Source organism: Notechis scutatus, chromosome 5, assembly GCF_049901735.1.
Source record: "Notechis scutatus isolate UNSWTSFEM ecotype Mainland chromosome 5, rNotScu1.2, whole genome shotgun sequence".
Taxonomy (NCBI): domain Eukaryota; kingdom Metazoa; phylum Chordata; class Lepidosauria; order Squamata; family Elapidae; genus Notechis; species Notechis scutatus.
In genome coordinates, this window is record NC_142013.1 from 18405872 (window position 1) to 18430424 (window position 24553).

The 24553-nt window shown below is 38.4% G+C and overlaps 1 protein-coding gene across 6 annotated transcripts in view; it reads right to left on the reverse strand.

Annotated features, from left to right (window-relative positions):
* The window catches only part of ALKBH8 (alkB homolog 8, tRNA methyltransferase), a 59658-nt gene extending 39897 nt beyond the window's left edge, over positions 1-19761 (reverse strand). Inside the window, exons 1-7 of one of the 6 annotated variants that reach the window (XM_026685345.2) lie at positions 19712-19761; positions 16649-16836; positions 14425-14665; positions 14061-14192; positions 13019-13114; positions 11326-11430; positions 10508-10578 (exon numbers count right to left, since the gene is read on the reverse strand). In XM_026685345.2, coding sequence (XP_026541130.1) covers positions 10508-10578; positions 11326-11430; positions 13019-13114; positions 14061-14192; positions 14425-14665; positions 16649-16783 — 780 coding nt within the window. In that variant the 5' untranslated portion in view covers positions 16784-16836; positions 19712-19761. Of the gene's footprint in view, positions 1-10507; positions 10579-11325; positions 11431-13018; positions 13115-14060; positions 14193-14424; positions 14666-16506; positions 16837-17165; positions 17282-18901; positions 19011-19711 lie in introns of those variants that run through there. The other 5 variants (XM_087966221.1, XM_087966219.1, XM_087966220.1 and 2 more) reach the window with 5 other exon arrangements.
* Positions 19762-24553: the final 4792 nt, after the last annotated feature.

Consider the following 24553-nt stretch of genomic DNA (forward strand, 5'->3'; position numbering starts at 1 on the left):
TAATGTTTAGTTTAGTTAGATGTAATGCTCTTTCAAATTTCTTATCTATTTGGTAGAGTTTTTATAACATTTGTTCATCCAACTGTAACTTGAAGATTTTTTTTTAAAAAAACCACACAATGATAGGTTTAATACAGAAATACAGGTAGTGACTGCCTCACACAGGAACTGTTCACAGTTATGACAGTGATGAAAATGTAACTTTGCAACCAACCCTCATATTTATTATGACTTTTGCATATATGCAAAGCAACAGAAAACTGAAGTAAGATTATAAGCACAGTCATGGTTTTACTTAGCAAACATTTCACTTAATGACCATTCCTAAATATGGTCACTAAATGAGAACTACACCTGTCTCTGAAACACAGCAGCATATTTTTCAAACCATTTTGAATCAGGAAATATCCATAAGCCTTAAATAGCTTTCAGTTTAAAACACACACAAACCCAGAAAATAGATAAATATTTCCATTTTCTATCATCACTTATTGCCTTTAGATTGCTCTCAAAATGAGCTAGCTATCCAAAAGTTCTCCAATTCTGTTTCATTACCATATTTTCACAACTGTATGTAATCATTTTGTGATAATGCTAATCCAATTTACATTTTGTCTCAGGCACCGGTGGCAACTCAGAGAAAGAACACTTATCACAATGAGCTTAAAATAGAGGCTGGAATCAAATGTTTCAACGATAGTCTAATGCAGATAGTTTCTATAAAGATGTTTTTGCTTCCGGAAATTGAATTACATATTCATCTTGATCAAGAGAAAAATACAACACAGCTTATCGTTTCCCATTAACTTTGTTTTAACTGTTGTGTGAACTCCAGGAAAGGGGTTTAAAATACAAGACCTCAGTTGGCCAAAAAAATGTTCTTGGGGGTATAAGTTCAATACCCAGTAAGACATGATGCTTCTGAGATCCAGCAGTATGAAGTGGAGTGAGTATGGATTTGGATATGAATTGGAGAGATACAATTTCAAGACTCCATTGGACCATCTATCTTAGAGAATGATTATGAGCCTATCACAGTCCAACCTAAAGGAGGAAATTTAGCTGGCTTGTATTACCTCCTTGAATGCTTCTTTGTGCTCCAAAAGAAAAGGTGGGTATACTGTAAATGCATTAAATCATATAATTAGTATTACAAGTTCCAAGGCACAATAGGAATGACCTTAGATAGAAAAATCTAACCACACGGGTTTCACAGCAACAAAGCTCATTCTAGGGAATGTTCCATTGTTATGTATTTTGTAAATATTATCACATTCCTTCTGATTAAATAATAGTTCCCAATTGGAAGGATAAAATTATATCTGCCAAGGGGATGTAATCCTCCACATGACTTCAACATAGTTTACTGTTTTATCCGTTGTCCAAAATTTCCATTACATCAGGCTAAGAGCTATTCCTTCTTCCCTTCCCAATCTGTTTAGAATGAGTTTGGTTTCCCTACCATGCAAAATATTTGTTATTGCAAGCTTATTGCCAAGAACTTTCGACTCCTGGGGCAGTGAACTTAATGGTGTTCATTGTCTCTTGATCTTTCAGCTGACTGGTATATCAAGAACTTAATCCCTCTAGGAAAAGTAATGCAGGCCATGGGCACCTTTTATGATTTCAAGACCAATGATTCACTTAGGCTTCCAGCATTATTAGATTTCACTAACTGCCCATGTTCTGCTCCAGATAAAAGACTCTCATAGTTGTCTAACTCACTTTATTTCTACAAGTAAGAACTATTTAATGCAATTTAGTCTCCTTTTTTGGCTGATATCTTTAACAATACTGGAACACATATTGAGTTGTAAATTAAGTAGAGAGATAGGAAACCTCTCACTTGACCTGATATTTTAAAGGTTTCAACAAATCTGTATAGGAACAATAACTCCTACCCCTTCCTATCAGCATGACTAGAATACAATCCAAAAAGCAAGGATAAATCTCTTACCGTTTATAACCTCACAACATTCCTTTTTGATTTATGAAACTGATATTGCTAAACCTCTAGAAATAAATTTATTTAATTATTATTATAGCTCGGTAAAGAGAACAAATTAAACTTACAATTTGAAAAATTTGAAGAGTTTCACACAAAAATGAAACAGACCTCTGGGTTATTATCATTAAGAGCAGGATTAAAAACAATGTAGAAACTGCAGGGAAGCAAATTTTGATTAAATATTAGATGAATCATAGAATCAGAATGTTAGGGAGGATTATACAGACCACCTAGCCACCTATTCAGTGCAAGAATCCAAATTAAAGCATATCCAACATCAATCAGCTTTTGAATGGGAGTTCTTTAATTCTTTTGATAATTGATTTTATTTAATAACTACTTAATCCCCATAGCAACATTTGGTGGTACATACAGCAGAAACAGCTACAAAAAGCTACAAAAGAGAAATAATCCTACCATAGCTCTTGAAATATTAATTAACTACACTGGCAGCAACAATTAGTTCCACCATCCAATAGATCTTATTATTAGGAAGTTTCCAGCAACTTAAAATCTTTATTCTATATCCTGCCTTCCAGGGTGATAAATAACAGATCTTGATCTCCCATGTGGCATTCTTTCTGTGCTACCATATTGCTCTTCGGTTGCCTTTTTTTCAAGGATAAATATATCAAATTCCACTTCCTCCCTATTCACAAGACTTCACTTCCACATCCCTTATCATGACATGTTTGAAACATGTCTGTTTTTGCTCTGTATACATACATATATATATGTATATATGTCTGTATATGACCTGTATACAGTATGAGTCAAAAAGAGGGCTGTGAAAATATCTACAGACCCCTCACATCCTGGACATAAATTGTTTCAACTTTTACCCTCAAAATGATGCTATAGGGCACTGCACACCAGAACAACTAGACATAAGGACAATTTTTTCCTGAATGCCATCACTCTGCTAAACAACACACCGTCAAACTACTTAGTAAGACTTATTATTCTTCTCATCCTTCCTATTACCACTTCTTCTTCCCACTTATGACTATAACTATGTTGCTGTATCTTTACAATTTGTTTTGTTTTCCTAGCATGTTTTGATTGCTTATTAGTAACCTATATATGATTTTATTGCTTATTAGTAACCTATGACTATCACTAAGTGTTGTATCTTATGATCAGAGGTGGGATTCAACTGGTGTTACTATCATTTTGGTGACTATGTTTTGTGCAGAAAGTAGAACAATTAGATACATATACAAATCTGTTACACAAATACAGTAATAGGCACACATTTTTATTTTCTATTTTTTTAAATGGGACTCTCTATCATGCACTAATAGGAATAGCCAGTTTGGGGACTGAAATATCAACAATGTTTATTTTGCATCCAGAAGAGAGACTATCAGTGAACTGCAATAATTGTTTGTTTTCTGACTTTTCACTGTTTGAAAAACCAATTGTGCCTCCTACTGGCAGTTTTAAACCACAGCTTCATGTACAGGCAGAAAACTTTGCAACTGAGACTTGCGAGCCTTAAAATAGACCCCTATAACAAAAGGGGAATGACATCACAGGCTAAATGAAATTACTCCCCCTTTATTGAACTCCTGAGGCAGAGACATTACTGAGTTGCAACAATTCCTTGCTAAAGCACCAGAGTTCACCTTGACAGCTGTTAATTTCTGACAAGCACCAGCAGTCTCATTTCATGCTCCATGTATTAATCTTCCAAAAATAGATAGCAAAAAGGGGTTTTGATTAAAAATGTATTAAATTTATTTTTGATTTTTTTTAAAAAAAAATCCCCTTAATTTGAAAAAAAAAAAGTTTACACAATGGGAGAGGCACTGTGTATAGAATTTTTGGGACTGAATGTTAGAACAAAGAAATGAAAATGTTATCCATTAGAAATAAGATGATCAAGTATCAGAACTTTCAGTCTTTTATTTTAAGAATAAAGCAAACACAGTAGTGTTGAAAGAGATTATGAAAACAGATTTAAAATGTCAAATGAAACCAAGGGGAGAAAAGAAGGCCAATTAGATGTTAATTGGTAAAATCTTAGACCAAGCCTGGAGAATTGGTGGGTCTTTCAGTTGATGCTAATAAACTTCCATTAGCTGTACCAACGGTAACAGATGTAAGAAGCTGGAGGTTAGCAACATCTGTAGGTCATACATTGCCCACCCAAATTAGAAGTACTTTTAGAAATCACTCTGAGGAACAAAATGGAGGTTAACAAATAAAGGTAACACACAGTCAAACACATGTCTTGGATGAAGGGGAGGAGAAATCACATCATGGTTGCTAGGAAACAATTGATACCCATCTTTACTCTAGAATCCAGTAGTTGCCTAGCAACTATTACCAGCTTTTCGTCTATCCCAGGATAGATCTCAGTCAAAAAGAAGACGCAGTTCCTCATAAAAACCCACCACTAGAGCTAAAGTGACAAGTGTGAACGAGGATGTAGTCAATTATTTTAATATCTGTATCTTTGGAAAACTGGAAATGTTTTCTGCTCCTTTCCCTCAATACCGGCAGCAGAAAAGCTTGTAATTAGCATATGATGTATGTTCATTATATACAGTTAACGTCACTGAGGGTGAAGGCGCACACAGGATGAATGTTACGTAAAGCCCCCTATTTTTAAAACAAATTAGCAATATGACAAACAGTGGTGTAGTAAGTGGAGGTGGACAACAGAAATAAATCCAAGGTGTGTGAAAGGCAACATTGTGTTAAGCTAATATATAGCCGGTCGATTAATCTGTGAATATTTATTTAACATTTATTCAGCTTGCAGGTGGGGAGGAAAAGAAAAAGACAAAATGGCCTCTCAGCCCCAGAAGGTCACCCATTGTTGAAATATTTCAAAATGTTACAAGTTTTTTCTTTCTTTTTTTTTTAAAAAGTGTGCTTCATATTTGGTATTCTGTTTTGAGACATGAATTAAAAGTAGACGTTCTAATTATAGCATGCTAAAATATTCAATGAATTCAGTCAGTAATGTTGCATTAATCTGAGAGTTGGCTCAATCATTCTGGCCTTGTGAAAAATGGGCAATTGGAGACATGTGAAGAGCAATCCATGTATTTCCCATAAACACAGACTAGTGACTTTCCCACCAAAGTTGTGCCCATTTATCTACTCACATTTGCATGTTTTTGAACTGCTAGGATGGCAAGAGCTGGGGCAAGATTGGGAAGTGCTCAGGTTTCGAACCCATGCTTTCAGCTTTCCAGCTGATAAGTTCAGCGTCTTTAACCACTGAACCCCATTACTTTTTACCTACACTGTAATAAAAATAATTAAAATATATAACGAAATAAAATTGAAATTCTGGAAGAAAAATACAGTATTTTCATTCTTTTTCTTAGTCTTAATTAATTCTAAATTCTGTAGCATCATGGAAAACATTACAAATAAGGAAGAAAGCCAGTAACTATATCTATATTTCTCAACCTGAGAACTTCAAGAAGGTTGGACTTCAGCCCCTGCTTGTGCAGGTGTGGAATTCTGGGAATTGAAATCCACCCATCTTGAAATTCGTAACTGGTTGTCTAACTTTCACTTGGGCATATTCAATGAAAAGAAACCCATTACATTTCTGGGCAAGTGATGCTATGATTGCATTGTTCATACTATTAGAAAAAAAAAATTCTATAACATGCAATTAAAATCTGTCTCCCTATAACTTAAATAATTATTTTGCATCTTGCTTTGACAAATCTTGACATTATTTTACGTGATACAATAGACTTGTCAACCTGAAAGATTCTTACAAAAGGGATGTACATCTTTTTCTGGACTGAGGGACGCATCCAGCATTGAGTACCTTGTCTGGAGCTACCTTCTGCAGCCAAACAATTAGCAAAATGTAACATTAATTTAACATACCTTTAAAAGTAATTAAAAAGTAAATGTGGCTAATGTGGTTACTCTCAGTCATGTATCTTCTTCTGCTGTATTAAAATTAGCTTGATAACGTATTTCAGAGGTTTCCAAGCACTATATTCAAGCAAGGTTTTCAGGAGCTTCATGTGCTCTACTCACAGACTTTATGTGATGCTACAGAAAAATATTCCATGTAACTAATCTTGACTCTCATCCTCAAAGCTGGTTTCATAGAGTGCTGAGATGAGCCACACGCTCTACTGTGAAAACTGTTGAAAGGCCTTATTCTTTTTCATACAGCTTACATGAGGCTAGCAGAAAGCATGCAAGAACTCTTCACCAGCATGTTCTAATCCCTTTATAAAAGATGTCCCACTGAAAATAATTTGGACAAGGGCACCTAAACCCTTGCTCATCTCAATTCCCTGAGGATAATCATCAACCTGAAATGCCAGAGCAGTTGAGCTAAGAACAGACTGTGGCTTGAAGAGGTCATTTGATTTGACAGGCCAATGAATCTATAAAGGCTTTCCTAAAGGCAAATGGTCTGAAAACCACTAATTTAAAGATGAAGGCTTTTTTTAAAATGCTATTCTCTTTCCACCTGCATTGCTTTTGCTGATGGTGCCATAATGACCAGCTAGACAAGCCTAGCTACAATATGCTATTTTCCTGAAGACTTCTTCAAAGTTATTGAATGACTCTCATGTTCCTTTTCTCTGACATGAGGATAAATAGTGCCTTTTACCACCTTTTAATGGAAGGGCTTGTTTACCATCACAGATGGGAAGTCAGGTTAAGGTTGCTTTCTATTCTACTTTGCACCCAGGGACCAAAAGGGTTGAATACAGTTTTACGTGATTTTATTTAAACTCAGTTAAAACTATCTATTACAGGTCAACTTACAACCTGTACGTGGGATTTTTTTTTGATTATTTATTCACTTATTAAATAGATTTATACGCCCCTCCAACTTATACAGTGGCTCCAGATAGCCTACAACATTAAAAAAGCAACAATATAAACACATCCGACATCCAACCCTCACCCTACAGCAGTGACAAACACAATCATACAAGCCTCTTGTTCAGCTCCAAATCAACCTGAGGCCCTCAGGCCTACTGATAAAAACCATTTCTTCAGGCCCTTTCAGAAAAGTAGCAAGGGGGGGCTAACTTTATTTCCAGGGAAATGATGTTCCAAAGGGAGGGAACCACTACAGAGAAGGTCCTTCTTCTAAGTCCCATTAGGTGTATTTCCTTCCATTGACGGGACCTACAACATACCCAGTCTTCCCACTCTGATGAGCTGGGCAGATGTAACTGAGGAGTGGTTGCCCTTCAAATGCCCTGGCCCCAAGCCAGGCAGACCTTTAAAGGTGATAAACAAGCACTTTGAATTGCACCTGGAAGAAAATCAGAAACCAGTGCAGCTACTGCAGAAGAGGCATGCACAGAACTATGTGAGCCACTGCATTTTGGACCAACTGAAGCTTCCAAATACTCTTCACGGACAGCCCAAGTAAAACACATCTATATATATAAAAAGTGAAATGCCATTCATGCATCATCACAAAATCTCCAGAACCATAATGCCTACAAACCTGAAATTTGGCACATATGTTCCTCTTGGTTTCTAGGTGCTCACTAAGAAAGGATTTTTCTAAATGACCATTAGAGCATTAGTATTTCATATATTAATTATTAACACGCTCTGATGCTAAGGAGTTATACTCCTCCTCCCCACCTGCAAAACACAAGTAGAGGAGAGTTTCAGTTTCAGTTTTAGTTTCAGAGCAGCAAGCAGATTTAGTACAGAACAGTTGAGCTAAGCCATGCTCAGGTTCCTTGCTGTCTCCTTCTTTCTCTGTATCCAAACAGCCCTCAACTCTCTCACACCCTGACAGGATGCAAGCCAGATGAATACAGATGGATGCTGGTAGGCAGAGGCAGAATTTTTCCCCCTTATTTTCCTCCCCAAAAACTAAGCCCGACCACATAGTTTCGTAGCACGGGTATCGAGCTAGTTTCAATATAGTTTAACTGGGAGGAGACTAGGCTATGGTGGTCCAGGAACGGTGTAGCTGGTATACAACACACATGAATGCCACCTGCTTCTCAAGTTGGAGTTGTAAGTCCAGCAGAACCTCAAATTATGCACCTGATCTGTCTGGGGCAATGTAACCCCATCCACGACCAAAGACGGTAATTCTTCAAGAAACAAAGAGCCGCACACCCAAAGCTACTCTGGCCTTAAAAGATTCAGTTTTAAGGATTCAGATATTCTCCATCCAGATCTTAACAGCCTCCAGACACTGGGAAAGGACAATCATGTCATCACTTAATTCACCAGAGATGTATAGCTGCGTATCATTAGCATACTGATATCTCACCCAACAGTTTCAGATTTATATTGAACAAAAACAGAGAGAGCACTAACTCCTGTGGAAACCCCCAAAGTAAGAACCGAGGGCTGGACCTTTCACTCCTGATCAACACTGACTGGACCAGCCATGGTGAAAGAGGCAAACTAGGACAACACTGTGCTCTTCACTGTCAGCTCCATCGACTGCAAGAAGGTACAAAGGAGGAGTTGAAGGTGGCGGGGAGAAGCGGGGGACGGCTGGCTGACCGGTTGCTCGGCTCGCCTTGCCTTGGTCGTGCGTGCTGATGCCAGTACCGGTCCGTGGATCGGTCCGTGGATTGTACCGGTGCGTGGTACAAAAAAGGTTGGGGACCACTGGTTAACGTTATCAAAAGCCACTGAAAGGACAAATAGACCAAGAACACTATTCCTGTTCTCATTCCCACCGGAGATCATCAAAAAGCATAAGCAATGCCATTTCTGTCCCGTATCAGGGCCTGAAACCCAATTGAAAGGGATCTAGATAATACATTTCCTCCAGGATCCTTTGAAGCTACAGTGTGAATACCTTCTCAACATTCCCCAAAAAGGGAAAGTTGGAGAGAGACAAAATGGAACTTGATAGACCTACTCAACTTAAAGTCTTTGAAATAATTCAGATTCTCCTTCTTTTGCACTTCAAGTTTTCTTTTCTATACATCAATGTCAACCTACGTAACTGAAGTAGAAAGACAAAAAGACAAAAGTTTCGGACCCGGGTGAACCAAGATACTTCAATGCCAGGAACATTTTATAAATAACATATAAAATAGCAGAATAAAATAACTTCTCATTTGCAAAGGCTTCTTAGGCATGGCTCCCTACAGGAGCTCTGCTGGCAGCAGAGATACTTCTATGAAATTCTCTTCTTGCATTAAAAATTCAACAGGGAGAGGCAGGATGACTCCTGGGTGAAGACAAGAGAAAGCAAAATCTTTCTTCCTCCTTAGTCAACTTATTTTTAAGAACAGCAGGACTTTTTCCCCCTCTGAAATGAGCTGTCAGCAAATGTATGAAATAGAAATATATTGCCTCAATAGAATACACAATATATATGCTGGGGTTGCAACGTGCGGAATTCCTCATCTGCTATGGGACTAAGATATCTTAGCAGCTAAGCCAAGAAAGCTGCAAATCCTTTGATGTCCTGACAATCATGTGCTTACAAAAAAGCTCAGGAAAAGTGCACAATGCCAGCTACTTGATTGTACCCTTCAGTGTATGCTGTTCCGGCCTACATCTTACACCCTGCCACTATGTGTTGGGCTGTACCTGAGTCCTGTCTACACAGGCTGCCCCTCTGGTTCTGTCTATTGTGGTAGACCGCTGCTTCTATGGATCTGGTGCTTAGTGCCTGGTCCTCAGAGGTGATATTCAGCAGGTTCTGACCAGTTCTGGAGAACCGGTAGCAGAAATTTTTAGTAGTTTGGAGAACCGGCAAATACCTTCTCTGACTGGCCCCACCCCCATCTAGTCTCTGCCTCCCAAGTCCCAGCTGATCGGCTGGGTCTTCTTTTGTTGCCCTGCACAGGAGAACGGAGCTGGAAAGCAGGTTAGTGGGGTGGGGTGGGAATGGGATGCCCACAGAACCGGTAGTAAAAAGTTTCAAATCTCACTACTGCTGTTCCTGTGCTATTATAATCAATCCCTCAATACTGTCTTTTACTCCAGTCCTTTCCAGACATTGGTAGGATTTCCAAATATATATTCCATAGATAGAGGGGTGGATGGATGCATGGATATGCAGTTAATAACATATGTTATAAGAAGATCCCACTGAACTGAAAAAGGGCTAACTTCCCTATATGTGGGTATCCAAATCCTACCTTAAAACACTATTGACCTTCGTAAAAATGATGATGTAATCTTACAGAATAGCTCAAGAAATCATGGCTAAATAAGAGATGTGAAATCATTATCTGTCTTCACAGCAGCCTTCCCAAACCTGCTCTTTCCAGATGCGCTGGGGCTACAATTTGCAGAAGATATACCACATTGGGGAAGAACGTTCCTGAGTTATTATAAAGACCACTTTCCCTACCGTAAACTATTTCTCTAATTGTCGTGTTCACTCCCGAAAAATCAAGCCTAGAAGAAAATACCTTTTCAAGAAAAATGTCTTCCTACTGGAAGTACACACTCTGCAAAGAACAGGTGCAAGGTAAAGCAACAAATATAAATTAACATGCTTTCAACTTCTAGAGGAAATATTTAAAAGATTTTTAAAAAAATTACCTCAGCTCCTAAACTTAGAGATATTATTTCATCTTCGAAAGCAGAATGAGTATCAATATGAGGAGGGATTCCTATAACATCAAATAAAAACAGACACAAAGAATAAGAGGAAATCAATCAGCCTTTATTCATCATTAGTCCTACTTTAGTGTAGAAAATAAGAATAACTACAGCCCTCTGATGACATTTATTTGGGGAACAAAGGTACATGAAATGGTGGGAAACAGATCTTCTAAAGCAGATATGGATTTCTCACCCAAACGAGCACATTATTGTGATTATATGGTCATACGTTTAGAATACCATAATGCAGAACATATGCTTGTTTTATCCTTTCTTCTATAGCACAGGTGTCAAACTCAATCACGTCACAAGATGTATCGTGATGTATCGCAACTTTTGCCTTTGCAGAGCCGGGGGTGGGCGTGGCCTGTGCATGACACATCTGGTCCGCGGGCTGCCAGTTTGACAGGCCTGTTCTATAGGGTCAAGAACTCCAGTTTGGCAGTAAAGAATGTGCAGGCTTGTAAAAGATATGAAGTCTGATATCAATGGGCAGCCTAAAAATACAGCATTATAACTGTTCATGCTGACTGGTCTGAACTGATAAAAGGTAGCACTGGTATGATCTTATTAATACAGAATACCTGATTTTATGTTACTGTCATGGGTACTTATCCTTATCCTTAGGACTGCCAATTCTCCTCAGTCTTCTCACATCTCCATGCTTAATATTTTTCCCCAATGCTGGATTTACAATACTAGAAAATCTGGTCCCAGAAGATCAGGTGAGGATAATATAGAACCCAGGTACATACCTTGTCCAGGTTCATACTGATTTATAGTCAGTTGATCAGGTTTCTGGTTAATGTATCCCATTTTCAGACACTTTGCAAGAATTGTGGTGCAAAAATCCGGGAGACCTGATATTTCAAAACAAAGATAAATTTTTGCCTCTTTTTTGTCCCCTCAGAAATTCTTCATGAGAGAGACTATATATGATAAATAAGCATGTAATAAAGTTTGAATTGAAAAACAGAATGGAGTCCGTTACTATTTATAGCTTTCTATAATATAATGTCTCAGGGTTAAAGACGTTGAACTTGTCAGCTGGAAAGCTGAGAACCAGGGTTCGAGTCCCTAGCACGATGGGGTGAGCTCCCATTACTTGCTCCAGCTCCGCCAACCTAGCAGTTCGAAAGCATTCAAATGCAAGTAAAAGGTAACAAATATTCTGTGCACCTTTGGTTTGTATCCATGCTGGCCACATGACCACAGAAACGTCTTTGGACAGCACTCCCTCCCTCAGCTAAGAAACAAAGATGAGCATCACTCCTTAAGAGTCAGATATGACTGGACAGGGGAAACTTTTGCCTTTACTTTTATAATATTTAGACTGCTACAATTTCCCCCAAAATGGCTTGGGAATTGATAAGGATTATTTTAATCAAAGCAATCAAGCTGCTCAAACACTGCTCTACATCAGGATTTTGCTTTCACAATAATCAGATTTTTACAAGCCCATAAACAAGACAGTGCTGTTCAATATCTTCTCATGGTTACTCCCCAGGATAACCATATCCTCCATGAATTTGTATCTTCATCATCATCATCTTCTTTCAATGACCCAATAATCCCTTGCAGGGTGGAGTCTGGGCAACTGAATGGAGCTAGCAGAATGTTTTAATGGCCAGATGCCTTTCCTGTCGCCAATGCAGAGTTTTGTTCATATTCTCAGTGTGCCCAGAGAGAGAAGTATCTGCCTCTACCTAGGATCGAACTCACAGCCTCCTGATTTGTGAGGCGAGAGTTCCACATCTAGGCCATCACACCACTCCTGAATTTGTATGATCCCTTGAAATCATGTAGTCTGTGATACTTCTACTCCGTATTCTAAAGTTTGGTCAAGAAACATCCTACTTAGATTGACCATTCTATAAACATACTTAGGCATGTCCTCATTAACTTAAATGGGAATTGAGTACACAACCCCATTTTTTATATGGACTTAAAGTACAGTAGTCCTTGATTTATGATCAGACTATCCCACAACTACTTAAAACCCAGATTCAAAGTTCCAATGGCCACTCATGCTACACAGTCACCTGATCACATTGGCAAACTGCATTTATGGCCACTCGCAATGTGCCACAGTCACAAGACCACGATTTACGATGTTCTTCCAGAGACCAGCATTTACTTCTTGTTTCTGACAAACAACAACCCATTGCAATAGATTCACTTAAAGATGACCACAAAATTGGCCATTAAATTATATGGATATGTAGTAACCCGCTTAACAACCAGAAGAATTTACAACCGTAATCCTGGGCTCAATCACAGCCACATGTCAAGGACTACCTGTAAGTTTCGGTTATTTCAATGGGACTGCAAAGAAACGCAGCCATATTTGTATAGAATGAAAATGAAAATGAAATTATTGCTCATTGGCATGAAAACCATTTCACAGACACAGGAAGACTGATAAAGAGATTCTGATTAGATACCCACCTCCAGGTAATGGTCTGTCTCGATCGACATTGTTGTTATCATATTGAAATTCATATCCAAAATGTTTTACCCTCCTATGTTTTAAAGACTTCTGAGCTATGAAATAGAAAGAAACAAGGGATTAAAAATATAGTTGTAAATACAATATTGGTTATGAGGCTATGTAATCCTATGCCTATGAATCAGTGCTCAGCTCAAATTCTGCCATAAGCTCACAATGTAGTCTCAGGAAGGTCATACTTTCCTACTTACAACATCTGCAATGAAATTGAATTGATGTTGTGAACATTTGAAAGTACTATACTGGTTGTTAACATTACTATTATAGTAATAAGTCCCAAAATGGAATTGCGCTATCATTGGAGCTGAATACTCTCAACACCCTTAAGGGTAACCAATCAGAGGTGGGCTGCATTTACATCACCAACTGATTTGATGGTTGTGAGCACCAATGGCTCTTCAGATATTACTTGCAGTTTCCCCTTCTGTTGGGTAGGTGAACTAGGATCATTGGCAGCTATAGTTCAGCTGGAGGACTACAGATTCCTCTATTCTGATTTCTCTAGCAAAAACTATTTTCTTGTCCCCAAGGAACATTTCTTGCACCTGGTCACCTAAGCCGCCTCCAAGTCAGAACTCTCTGATTGGCAGGGACCAACTATTCCAAATTATTGGCTGCACTTGAAAAGTCACACTTAAGCAACTTGGATAGATTGGAAAGACTCCACCTCATTTTCTGGATGGTTTAATGCCCAAGTCTGTTATTATTATTATTTTTGTATAGGGACTTTAGAACAAATCATGTGGATTGATTATGGAAGTATTCTGCTATGCCCAAGAATACTTTATCATCTATTGCAAATGTGGTTGAAGTCACACATCATGATAATCCATGATGTATTTATTCTTAATTTAATATGTATTATGTATGTATGCATGTATGTATGTATGTATGTATGTATGTAGAGCACATGTTTTTCAAGAACTTAAAGCACAAGCAAAACACCCACAATCTGGCTTACGCACTGTTAAAATAACATACCACTGGGAATGACCTCATCCTCTGTCCAATTAATGTTTTCCAGGAGTATCTTTTCTTCTTCAGGTGAAACCAATTCTTCAATTACTCTCAAACCAGGGAGCAAGACTGAACGGCTCATTTCTTCCCAAGGAACTAGTAGCATAGGAAATATTAAAAGCATTCATGAAAATTTGTGTTTTTTTTTAATTCTATGTGAATTAAACACTAATATTCAAAACAATTTTTGACAGATACTAAAGGTCTCCATCAGGCCAATTTTTTCAAAATTGATCAATGCCTCTCTGAGCTTCATGAGTTATGAACTGAGTTCTCTAGCAGTATGTTGAGAAAAACAGAGCGGAAAAGCAAGCTTCTTCAGTAATACCTTCTTTTACATAGTTGAAGTACAGAACAACCTTTTGGCTGGAGTTGTCTAATATTAGTTCCTTTCCATTGAGAGAGTCATAGGCCTGCTTGGAGTCAGCTATCCTTCCATATTGCACAAATGAATAGGGTTTATTTGGAGGCATTAAAAGGCTTTCTACTTGTCCACATTCTTCTACCACAGAGTGCAATTGGCATCTGTCAACACCATTACCCAGACCTCCATTGGCAATAACCAGACTCTAATGAAGGAGAGAATAAAAGAGACATAGATACCAATAATTAACATTGGCTTGTTCATCTGGAAATAGCATTCTGTAAACATGGTAATTAAAAATGAAAAATAGTTTCTTCTTCTTTTCTTTTTCTCTCTTACATTTATGTATGTGTTGTTGGTCTGTTTTAATTGTAAAATCAATAAAAAAATTATTTTTTTAAAAAAAAAAGAAAAATAGACCATTGTCCCAGAACTTCTGTTTGATCAATTCTAAAGATCTATATATGGGATGTGGTGGCTCAGTGGCTAAGATTCTGAGCTTGTCAATCAGAAAGGTCGGCAGTTCAGCAGTTCGAATCCTTAGCACCGTGTAACAGAGTGAGCTCCCATTACTTGTCCCAGCTTCTGCCAACCTAGCAGTTCAAAAGCATGTAAAAATGAAAGTAGAGAAATAGGGACCACTTTGGTGGGAAGGTAACAGCGTTCTGTGCACCTTTGGCGTTTAGTCATGCCGGCCACATGACCATGGAGACGTCTTCGGACAGCGCTGGCTCTTTGGCTTTGTAACAGAGATGAGCACCGCCCTCTAGAGCCAGAAACGACTAGCACATAAGTGCAAGGGGAACCTTTACCTTTACCTAAAGATCTATATAAAATCTTCGGATTTGAAGTAGTCTTGTGCTACAATTAATATTCATGGACTCAATGAAATGTGTGGCATATCTATATAAGCATTATTTAAGTTACTGGCCTTCTTCATGGATAACATTATCACAATATGGTTTATTGGTTTCTGGCTTCTAGATTTATATCCCACTTTTCTTCAAGAGCCTAAAGGAACCATGTACAACTTTCCTTCCTACAATTTTTTCCCCACAACCACCACCATAGAATATAGATTTGACTGAGAGAGAATCATTTTAAATCAGCCAAAGTCAGGCAATGGCCTCTGGTCCTAGTAGAACATCATAACCACCGAGAACCATCACACTGGTTCTCAGACAGTGACTTACTGAGTCATGCAAACTGACTTTTTCTAACTTAGTGTTTTATGCAAAGAAGACTATCACTTGTTCAAGTAAAAATCAGGGCGAAGGATATGTATGAATTTGAACCATAAACTGGATAAGTCACAATAGGCTAGATGGATGGACTTGATTACAGTGGTGATGGGTACTGAAAGACCTTAAGAATCAGATTGGAAAAATATAATTCCACAGATCTGTGTTTGATCAGTGTTGATACCAGTGGTGGGATTCAAATATTTTTACCACTGGTTCGGTGGGTGTGGCTTGGTGGGCGCACTTTGCGTGTGTGTACACATTTTGTGTGTGTGTGCCAAACGCACACTTTGCACAGGCGCAGAGGCGTTTGCGCAGGCGCAAAGGCATTCTAACTCACCTCCTGCAAGCCTGCACGATCCCAGTCGCTTCAGCAGCTGCCGCACAGCATTCTTCTGTGCCACGCAAAGCAGCTGCGCTTCAAATTCAGAGCCCGGGCGGGTGGGCCCAACAGCAGAGCGGTGGAGAGAACCAGTTTGGTCTCCGCTGCTCATCACTACTAACTTGGCCAAACCGGGCAGAACCGGTAGAATACCACCACTGGTTGATACCAAGACAATGGCACATAAATAGTCAATAAATCATCTCTTGAAACCATGCTCCAGACTTGGTTCATACAACTTACTAAGGTGAAATGTGATTTCTTGGGTTTTGGTTTAAGATGCTATACAAACCTAACCAACTATGCTGTATTCCTATTTTGTGTAAAATTGTAAGCTATGCCTAACGCAGTATGTGAATCCAACCAAAATGAAACAAACAAAATGTTAAAAAGTTATGATATTTGTGTAGTTACAGTACTTACCAAGCACATCTAAATTATGTTAAAGTAACCAAAATATCTTTACAATCCCCAAGGCATGTCACAACTTTTAAGCACCCCAATGTTTGGCAATTGAAAGTTGAAAAATCTGACACATCCTAAAAAGAGTCCAGTTTTTAATCACCTTAGTTGGGTATGATACACACTCAATACCCTCGTGTCTTAGCAAGGTGTATCTGGCCTTCATCTGTTTTTGCCGCAACTTCTTTTCTGCTTTGCTTAGTTTGTTGTTCTGAAGACTGATGTCATCTAGTTCCATATTGAAAGGGCCAAGTAGGAACTTATTGGAAGAAAGTGCCAAAAATGGGATTCCTTTAAAAAAAATGAAACAGCACAGAAAAAAAAAAACAGAATTCCAATTTTTTTTAAACTGAAAACTCAATGGGTGTGCCACACTGTGAACACAGGTTATTTCCATATAGTGTAATACCAGTTTTGATTTACAGCTAACTATTTGGGGATTAGAATAGCTCAAGGGCCACCTTTTCCCACCTGAAGCTGAATTTGTAGTCATCACAATATGCATATGAGGCCCCCCCTCAAGATACAAATTATAGCCAAGACACCTGAACAATAAGAGGTCCTTGGTGCTCTCTAAAATCCAAGGGGCCTCATTTCAACCATGAACTACAATTATTCACCTTTATTGGTAACACCTAAACAATTCTGTTAGACTGTAGAAACCAGGAATCTATCTGAAAAAATGAAGCAGGTTTGACATGGCTAATTCTGAAAAAGCCAAGTTGAGTTTTATCTGCTTATCATTAGGATGGATGACCCCTGGAAATCCTACAGTTATCTCCTGGGTGGAAAATTGAAAAATCATCCCAGAACATAATGGCAAATTGTTCCTGAATTGTTGTCAAGTTAAAAAAGTGGGTTTTTCCTGGAAATGACTAGAAATGAAAGATGATTCAGATATTTTACCTTTTTACAAGATTCACCACTGCTTAAGTTTTATATATTTATAAAAATAGCATACTTTATAGAATTGTTGTAAGGATTAATGTGCACATGCATGCATTATAAATTAATATTAAGGAATTTTACATCTTAGATTTATTGAAACTGAATATATTCTGCAACAAGCAAACTCTTTTCTCTTTGGGAGTTTTTCAAGGCTGAAGCAGCAAAGTATATAAAACATACAAAAAGATATGTTGATAAATAAAATATATTAAAAGAAACTAAAATATTAGATTTGAACAGCTTTTTGCAGATGATAAAAACGCCAGTTCCTTGCTTTCTCCCTGATCAAAAATATGAAAGCTCAATAAATAAAATAATTCAAAGAATCAAATCTATTTAATTTGTGCAATGTATTCAGGATGCAAAATCAATTTTTTATTATAGCAATATTTAGGTTAGCTCCTTATATGCCATTCCTATTATAAAACTTTTATTTTATAATAAAATAGTTTGTTTACCTGTGAGAAACACTCACTGAACATATAATTTGATACGAAACAAATGCATATGTTAGGCTTCCTACCAGGAAAATAACTTCTTTTCTTCAAAGCATTTAAGACTGTTTTTGTGTACCAGCAGATGGTGCAATGCCACTATTTATTATTTCTCTCCTAACCATTTTCAATTTCATTTTTGCACATGTTTAGTTTTGAAACTAATGACAATATTAAAACATATACACACTTGTGTAACTTTGCTATTAGCAACAGTTCAAGCTTTACTTTTTATACTTGCCTTCACTATTATTTCGGCAAGTTAGTTGAATAAATGGATAATTTTCAGTGGAAAACATATCTAGCATTTAGATCGTTATATAGAAACATAAAACATTCCTATAACATAACACAAACAACTCAGTGCCCAGTATGTTCATTCTCCTATAGTGGGTCTGGAAAAGTCTATTACACAGAACAGAACTACTAAGAGGCAATTGATAATTGGAGACAACAAACAATTCAATATAAACACAGCCTTTTATTAACTTTTATCAGATGTTAAAAACTTACTTTCAAATGCGGTCAGAGCAAATACTGGTTATAAAATTTTGACTCCCTTTTCTGATAGGGACAAAAATACAGCTTACGTTCTTTTACATCTGGATCAAGAGTGTTATTCGTGCATTAACACACACATTGAATAAAAGATTTTAAATTTATAGTACACGCTGCTCATGTACATGTGCCTAAATAACACATTTTAATCAAAGAATGCCACTATTGAATTTCAGGATTTTTTTTCCTGGGGAAAAGACCACCACTCATATCAGTAACATCTTTACAGTGAGGGAAAGAAATGGAAACTGTATATTAACTTGGTCTTTAGGGAGACATGATTAGGATCAGGCTAGAGGAAGTCCAGCAGCATATAACTTTGACATATTATTAAAAACACTGTGCTGAAATAATACCTGGCAACAAAGAGCCTTTCAGGAGCTTTTTAGTCCTTTCCCTTCAAACTTCATCATATATTTTGATATAGGCACCACCTAACTTCTCAATTACTCTGGGCAGCTTTCAATAAAACAGACAAAACAGTACGCTATGAATAAAGAAGCAAGCTAAAGAAGAACAAGTAAAAAATTTAAAATGATAAATCTAGCCAATGACCGAAAACATATACAAACCCAAAGGGCTCCAGACATCCATGAGATGTATTTGCATGTTTCCTCAACACATGATTAGAAGGTGTGTTGCAAATGATTATCAACACATGATTAGAAGGTGTGTTCTATGCCTGCTGATAAGGATTCTCAATTTTTGTGCTTTATCATGGTGCCATAAAAATCATATCCTTATTTAATGGCGTTTGACAGAGAAAGAAGGAAAAAGAAGCAGAGAAACTTTTTTCCTCTAACTACTCTCAATAAACGTGCTTAGTGCAACTATTGTAACAAGCACAGTACCGATAGAATCACTATTGTTAGATTATTTCTACTTAGTCCAGATTCAGTGGATTACAATTTTCAACCACATCAGATTAGATGAGCTAAGAAATTAGACATCTGGAGGAACTGCTTTGCCCATCAAAGTATTTCTATTTGCAGCAACTGAAATACAACATTGTAGTGTGCAAAAGCTCCGATGCAAATACAGACTTTAAGTCAGAGACAGAAATCTCCCTAAACTAAACTAAATTCTACCTCCTTCCCCTGCAAAAAGTAACTTTTCTCGGTTATTTTTAAATATTGATGAAGCACAGCGGACAAATATCCCCTTACCTAGCAGAAGGCAGCCATGTTGGAGGGCAGAACTGCAATTCCCATGAACCTCGTTGCCTACATTTCCCATCATGCTTATGAACGCCCAGCTATTTAACCCCTTAGTAGAAGCCTCCTAAAGCTTTCTACTGTACAATACTCATTGCATACCCGGATTTTAAAATGCACTAATACTGGTTTCTTTGCAATGGACTTATAGGTAACCTTTTTAATAGAGAAAAATAAGATATTATCCTTCCTTAAGTCAATTTCTAAGTTGCTATCAAAATATTGATTTTAATTGATTATGTGTCATGAAATCATTTTCAACTCAACAGCCACATAGGTAAATTTTCTCCATGGCGATTTATCCCTAACCTGGCCTTTCAATAGTGCACATCCCTACTGATAACTGAATCCATCCACCTTGCCACTAGTCATCTCTTCCATTTTTCCCAGCATTAATTAGATCCTATTCCAAAAAGCTAGGTCTTTGCATAATGTGTCTAAAATAAGATAATTTGAGCCCATTTGTGCATCAAGTAAGAACTCTGGGTTTATTTATTACAAGGGTCTTCAAACTTGACAGCTTTAAGACTTGTGGACTTCAACTCCCAGAATTCCTGAGCTAACTTGACTGGAGGAGGAATTCTGGAAGTTGAAGTCCACAAGTCTTAAAGCTGTCAAGTTTGAAGACCCTTGATTTATTTGATGATCCATTGCTTTTTTTTTTTTTAACTGTCCATAGGATGACTGGATGGATAGAAATATGCTTGTGCTTAAGTTTAGAAATTAACGTACAATTTATTTCCTCCAGGAGCTCAAGGCAGATTACACAAGTATCTCTTTTTAGCCTGCAATAAGCCTTTAAGGCAGGGTCTCCCACTTTGGCAACTTTAAGACATATGGACTTCAACTCCCAGAATTTTTCAGTCAGCTATGGTGACTGAGGAATTCTGGGAGTTGAAGTCCACAAGTTTTAAAGTTGCCAAAGTGGGAGACCTCTGCTTTAAGGTACATTAGCCTAAAAGACTGATCGAAAGTCACCCAGGTGTCCAGAGCTGAAGATGGATTTGAACCACAATCTTCTCAGAAATAGCCCAGTATTTTATTAATGACATCATAATGTGATGATGTCTTTAAAATTAATGAATGGCTAGCAACAGTAAATAAAATTTGTATTTTTAAAAAATTAATTAAAAAATTAGGCATAACTTTGCATTCTATCTGAGCACTTGGGATTAGCATCAAAGGAAAGTAAGTAGATGTTACAGCTGGCACATACGTAGTTTGTGCCTGCCTTCACGTGCAAGGCCACCCCAGATATGGAAGAGGGAGAAAGTCCCATTTAAAATATTGAATATTCCAATCCTTTATATTAATGAAAAAATGGGCAGAACCCAAATTGGGTTTCCCACACATTTACTGAATTATTGTTTATGTTGGTTGATCTGCAATTTTTTAATATACAGTAATTAAATCATGATCTTCTAGCATGACATAATTAAGGACACAGCAATAGAATTAATATACATAAATTATTGCCCCTTTAACAAATATCATTAACTTTAAATTCAAAAGCTGTTCAACCAAATCTATCAAATCCGGGCTGTAAAAATCCATATGATAAAAACTGAGCAATTTTTTGCATGTCTCTACTACAGGGGTGTCAAACTCAAGGCCCATGGGTTGGATCCGGCCCACAGGTTGCTTAGATCTGGTCCGTGGGGCCACCCTGAAAACAGCTAAGGACCGGCCCCCGGCACCTCTGCCAGCGAAAACGAAGCTCACACTTGGCCTTCCTCGAGCTCCATTTTCGCTGGCAGAGGGTTGCAGGAGGCCATCGCAGCCAGAAACAGGGGGCAGGGGAGCTCCGTTTTGGCTGGCAGAGAATTAGGAAAACAAACTAAAAGCAAAACAAAAGGATATATGTTTCCCTTTTTGCATTTGAGCATCCAAGAAGGAACAGGAAAAGAGAAAGGAAAAGAGGAAAGACAAAGAAAAAGAAGGAAAGATGCGAAGAGAGCAAGGAAGGAAAAAGAAGGAAAGAGGGGAAGGAAGAAGAAGGAAAGAGGGGAAGGAAGAAGAAAGGAGAATGAAGAGGGAAGGAAAAAGAAAAGGAAGGAAGGAAGGGAAGGAAAGAAGGAAGGAAGGAAGGAAGGAAGGAAGGAAGGAAGGAAGGAAGGAAGGAAGGAAGGAAGGAAGGAAGGAAGGAAGGAAGGAAGGTTTAGCATGCTTAGCACTTGGCCACCAGCAGCCCTGCTGCCCTTTAGCCATCCCCTTGTCTCCTCCTCCTGACCTCTCCTGGTGGTCTCCCATCCTGAGAGTGCTTTGGTTACAAAGCCGGGTCTCCTTGAGTGGAGAGGGAGTGGGCCTCCCTCTGACCAGCACCCTTTGCCCTCCTGCACACACCCTGAGCAACCTGGCCAAGGAGAGCGAGAACAGCAGCAGCAGGCTTGAGGAGGAGATAAGCACAGCTGGACACCCCCACGTGGAAGCAGGGCTGGGCTGTGGGGTCCCAATGCCCTGGGAGCTCGAGGGCCAGGTTGGGTGTCCTCTGCTGCTTAGGGCTCTGGATAGCCTGTGCTGCCGTCTGGGACTCCTCCGCATGGCCCAAGAGGGACGGCAAAGCTCCTCGAGGACAAAGGTCCCTGGTTTTACCTTCCTCTGCTGGAGAAAATGGATCCCCCCAGCCCCACCCAGGCCACCACAGGTGCCCCCAACACAAGTGACATCCGTCTGGCCATGCCCACCCCCAGGTGTGGGATTCAAAAATTTTAACAACCGGTTCTGTGGGTGTGGCTTAGGTGGTGGGCGTGGCTTGGTGGTCATGTGACTGGGTGGACACAGCTTGGTGGTCATGTTATTGGCTGGGTGTGGCCAACTCAATATCACTCACATCGAGGCAAGCATCTCCTCGCTTGGCCTTTCAAGACTATGGGGATGCTGCAACAGTCGTAAGTGTGAAAAATGGTCATAAGTCACTTTTTTTAGTGCCATTGTAACTTTGAATGGTCACTCCACACAAGCAAAGTACCAGCAAAGGAGGGGGGAAAAACTCCAGAGAAGTTCCTGAGACAGGAAGTCTAGTCTTGCCAAGAATGTAATAAGGGTTAACGGAGAGGCAGTTTCTGTAAGCAACACCAGAATGTTTCCTTCCTGCCTTCCTTACAGGATTAGGCCAGTAATTTCTTCTAACAACGGGTTCCCTGAACTGCTTAGAATGTTAACAACTGGTTCTACCAAATAGATGCGAACTGGTAGAATCCCACCCCTGCCCCCCCGCCATGCCCACCAGACCCCCGAGGTCAAACACAACCCTGATGCAGCCCCCAATGGAATCAGATTAGACACCCTGTTCTACTACATCTCTTGCTCATCTTATTTTTTCAAGCTCATATAACAAGATCTTGACTATTCAGCTTGTATTTTATTTGCTGATCTAGTAACTATATTTAAATAAACACTGCCAACCTCTTGCCTATCTGTAGCAATAAAACCATTAACACACAAGATACCACATCCCACATCATACCCAAACTGTGGATGTTGCTACAGAAGAGTTTATCTCCAATTAAAGTTACAATCACAGAATTGGAAGGGAAAGTTTAGGTCCCTGAGTCCAAATCAGTATAGGAATCCTAATGAAAGAATCCCTGAAGATATGGATGTTCAACTTGAATTTAAACACATCCAGTGTTCAGATTTCAGATTTTGGAAATGAAAGCGCCTCTTTCCACAGCAGAGAAACAAAATTATTTTGTTAGATAACTCCATTGCTGAGCCGGCTGTTTTTATTTCCCCCTAACCTAAGATTATATATATCTCTGTTCTATATTTATTGTTAGATTGTTATACTTTTTTATACACAGTATATCTATATATTTTTATGCATTGCCCAGACTTGCCTTCAGTGAGAGGGCAGCTATATAAATTTGATATAGATGGATGGATGGATGGATGATTTCCTGAACTAAAACTAAATGAAACATTTAACAACTTTTTTAACATTTAACACTTAATTCCTACAGCACTCTAGGATATTTACCTATGTAGTAGGGCTGTATTATTACCGGTATTATCCTTCTCATCTTTCCTATTATTTTCTCTTATTAGTATCTTATCATTATATTATTTTGTTGTTTGTATATACACTGAGAGCTTATGGACCAGAGACAAATTCCTTGTGTCTGTCTAATCACACTTAGTCAATAAAGAATGTTCTAGAACTAAATGAGATCAATTATTCTGACATTTAACAAGGGAACAATAACTGGTCCTTCTAACCCACATGTCCTATTTGCTGTGAGGTATAAAATAGCTAGGTAGAAATTTGAGCCATTATAGTTTTCTGCCACCGTAAATCTATTGGTTCTTAAGGTGCCCCTTTGCTCTGTTTATTGCAATGCAGCTACCAGTATGGAAAACCCGTTTGGCATTCGAAGGATTAGAAACTTTCTCTTCTTGTTTTGAGCTAGGCAGCAGGAACAAGCAAACTTTTTAAGAACATTGCTATCAGTAGTTCCTCATTTCCAAGGCCTATTGATTATTGAGAAGAATATGGTAAATAAAATGAATCTGAATTCTTAATAAAGGAAAGCAAATTCTGTTTAAAAGCTGCAACAGAATGAATGGCATACTTCTGCAATTGGAATATGGCAACTCAAAGATAACAGTTGTTGAAAAGGAACAGAAATAATAGAAAGGAAGGAGGAAGGTGTGTTCTGTGGTGGGATTCAATTTTTTTTACTACCGATTCTGTGGGTGTGGCTTGGGGGTGTGTGACTTGGTGGGTGTGGCAAGGGAAGGATACTGTAAAATCTTCATTCCCTCCCCACCCCACTAGCCTGCTTTCCAGCTCCA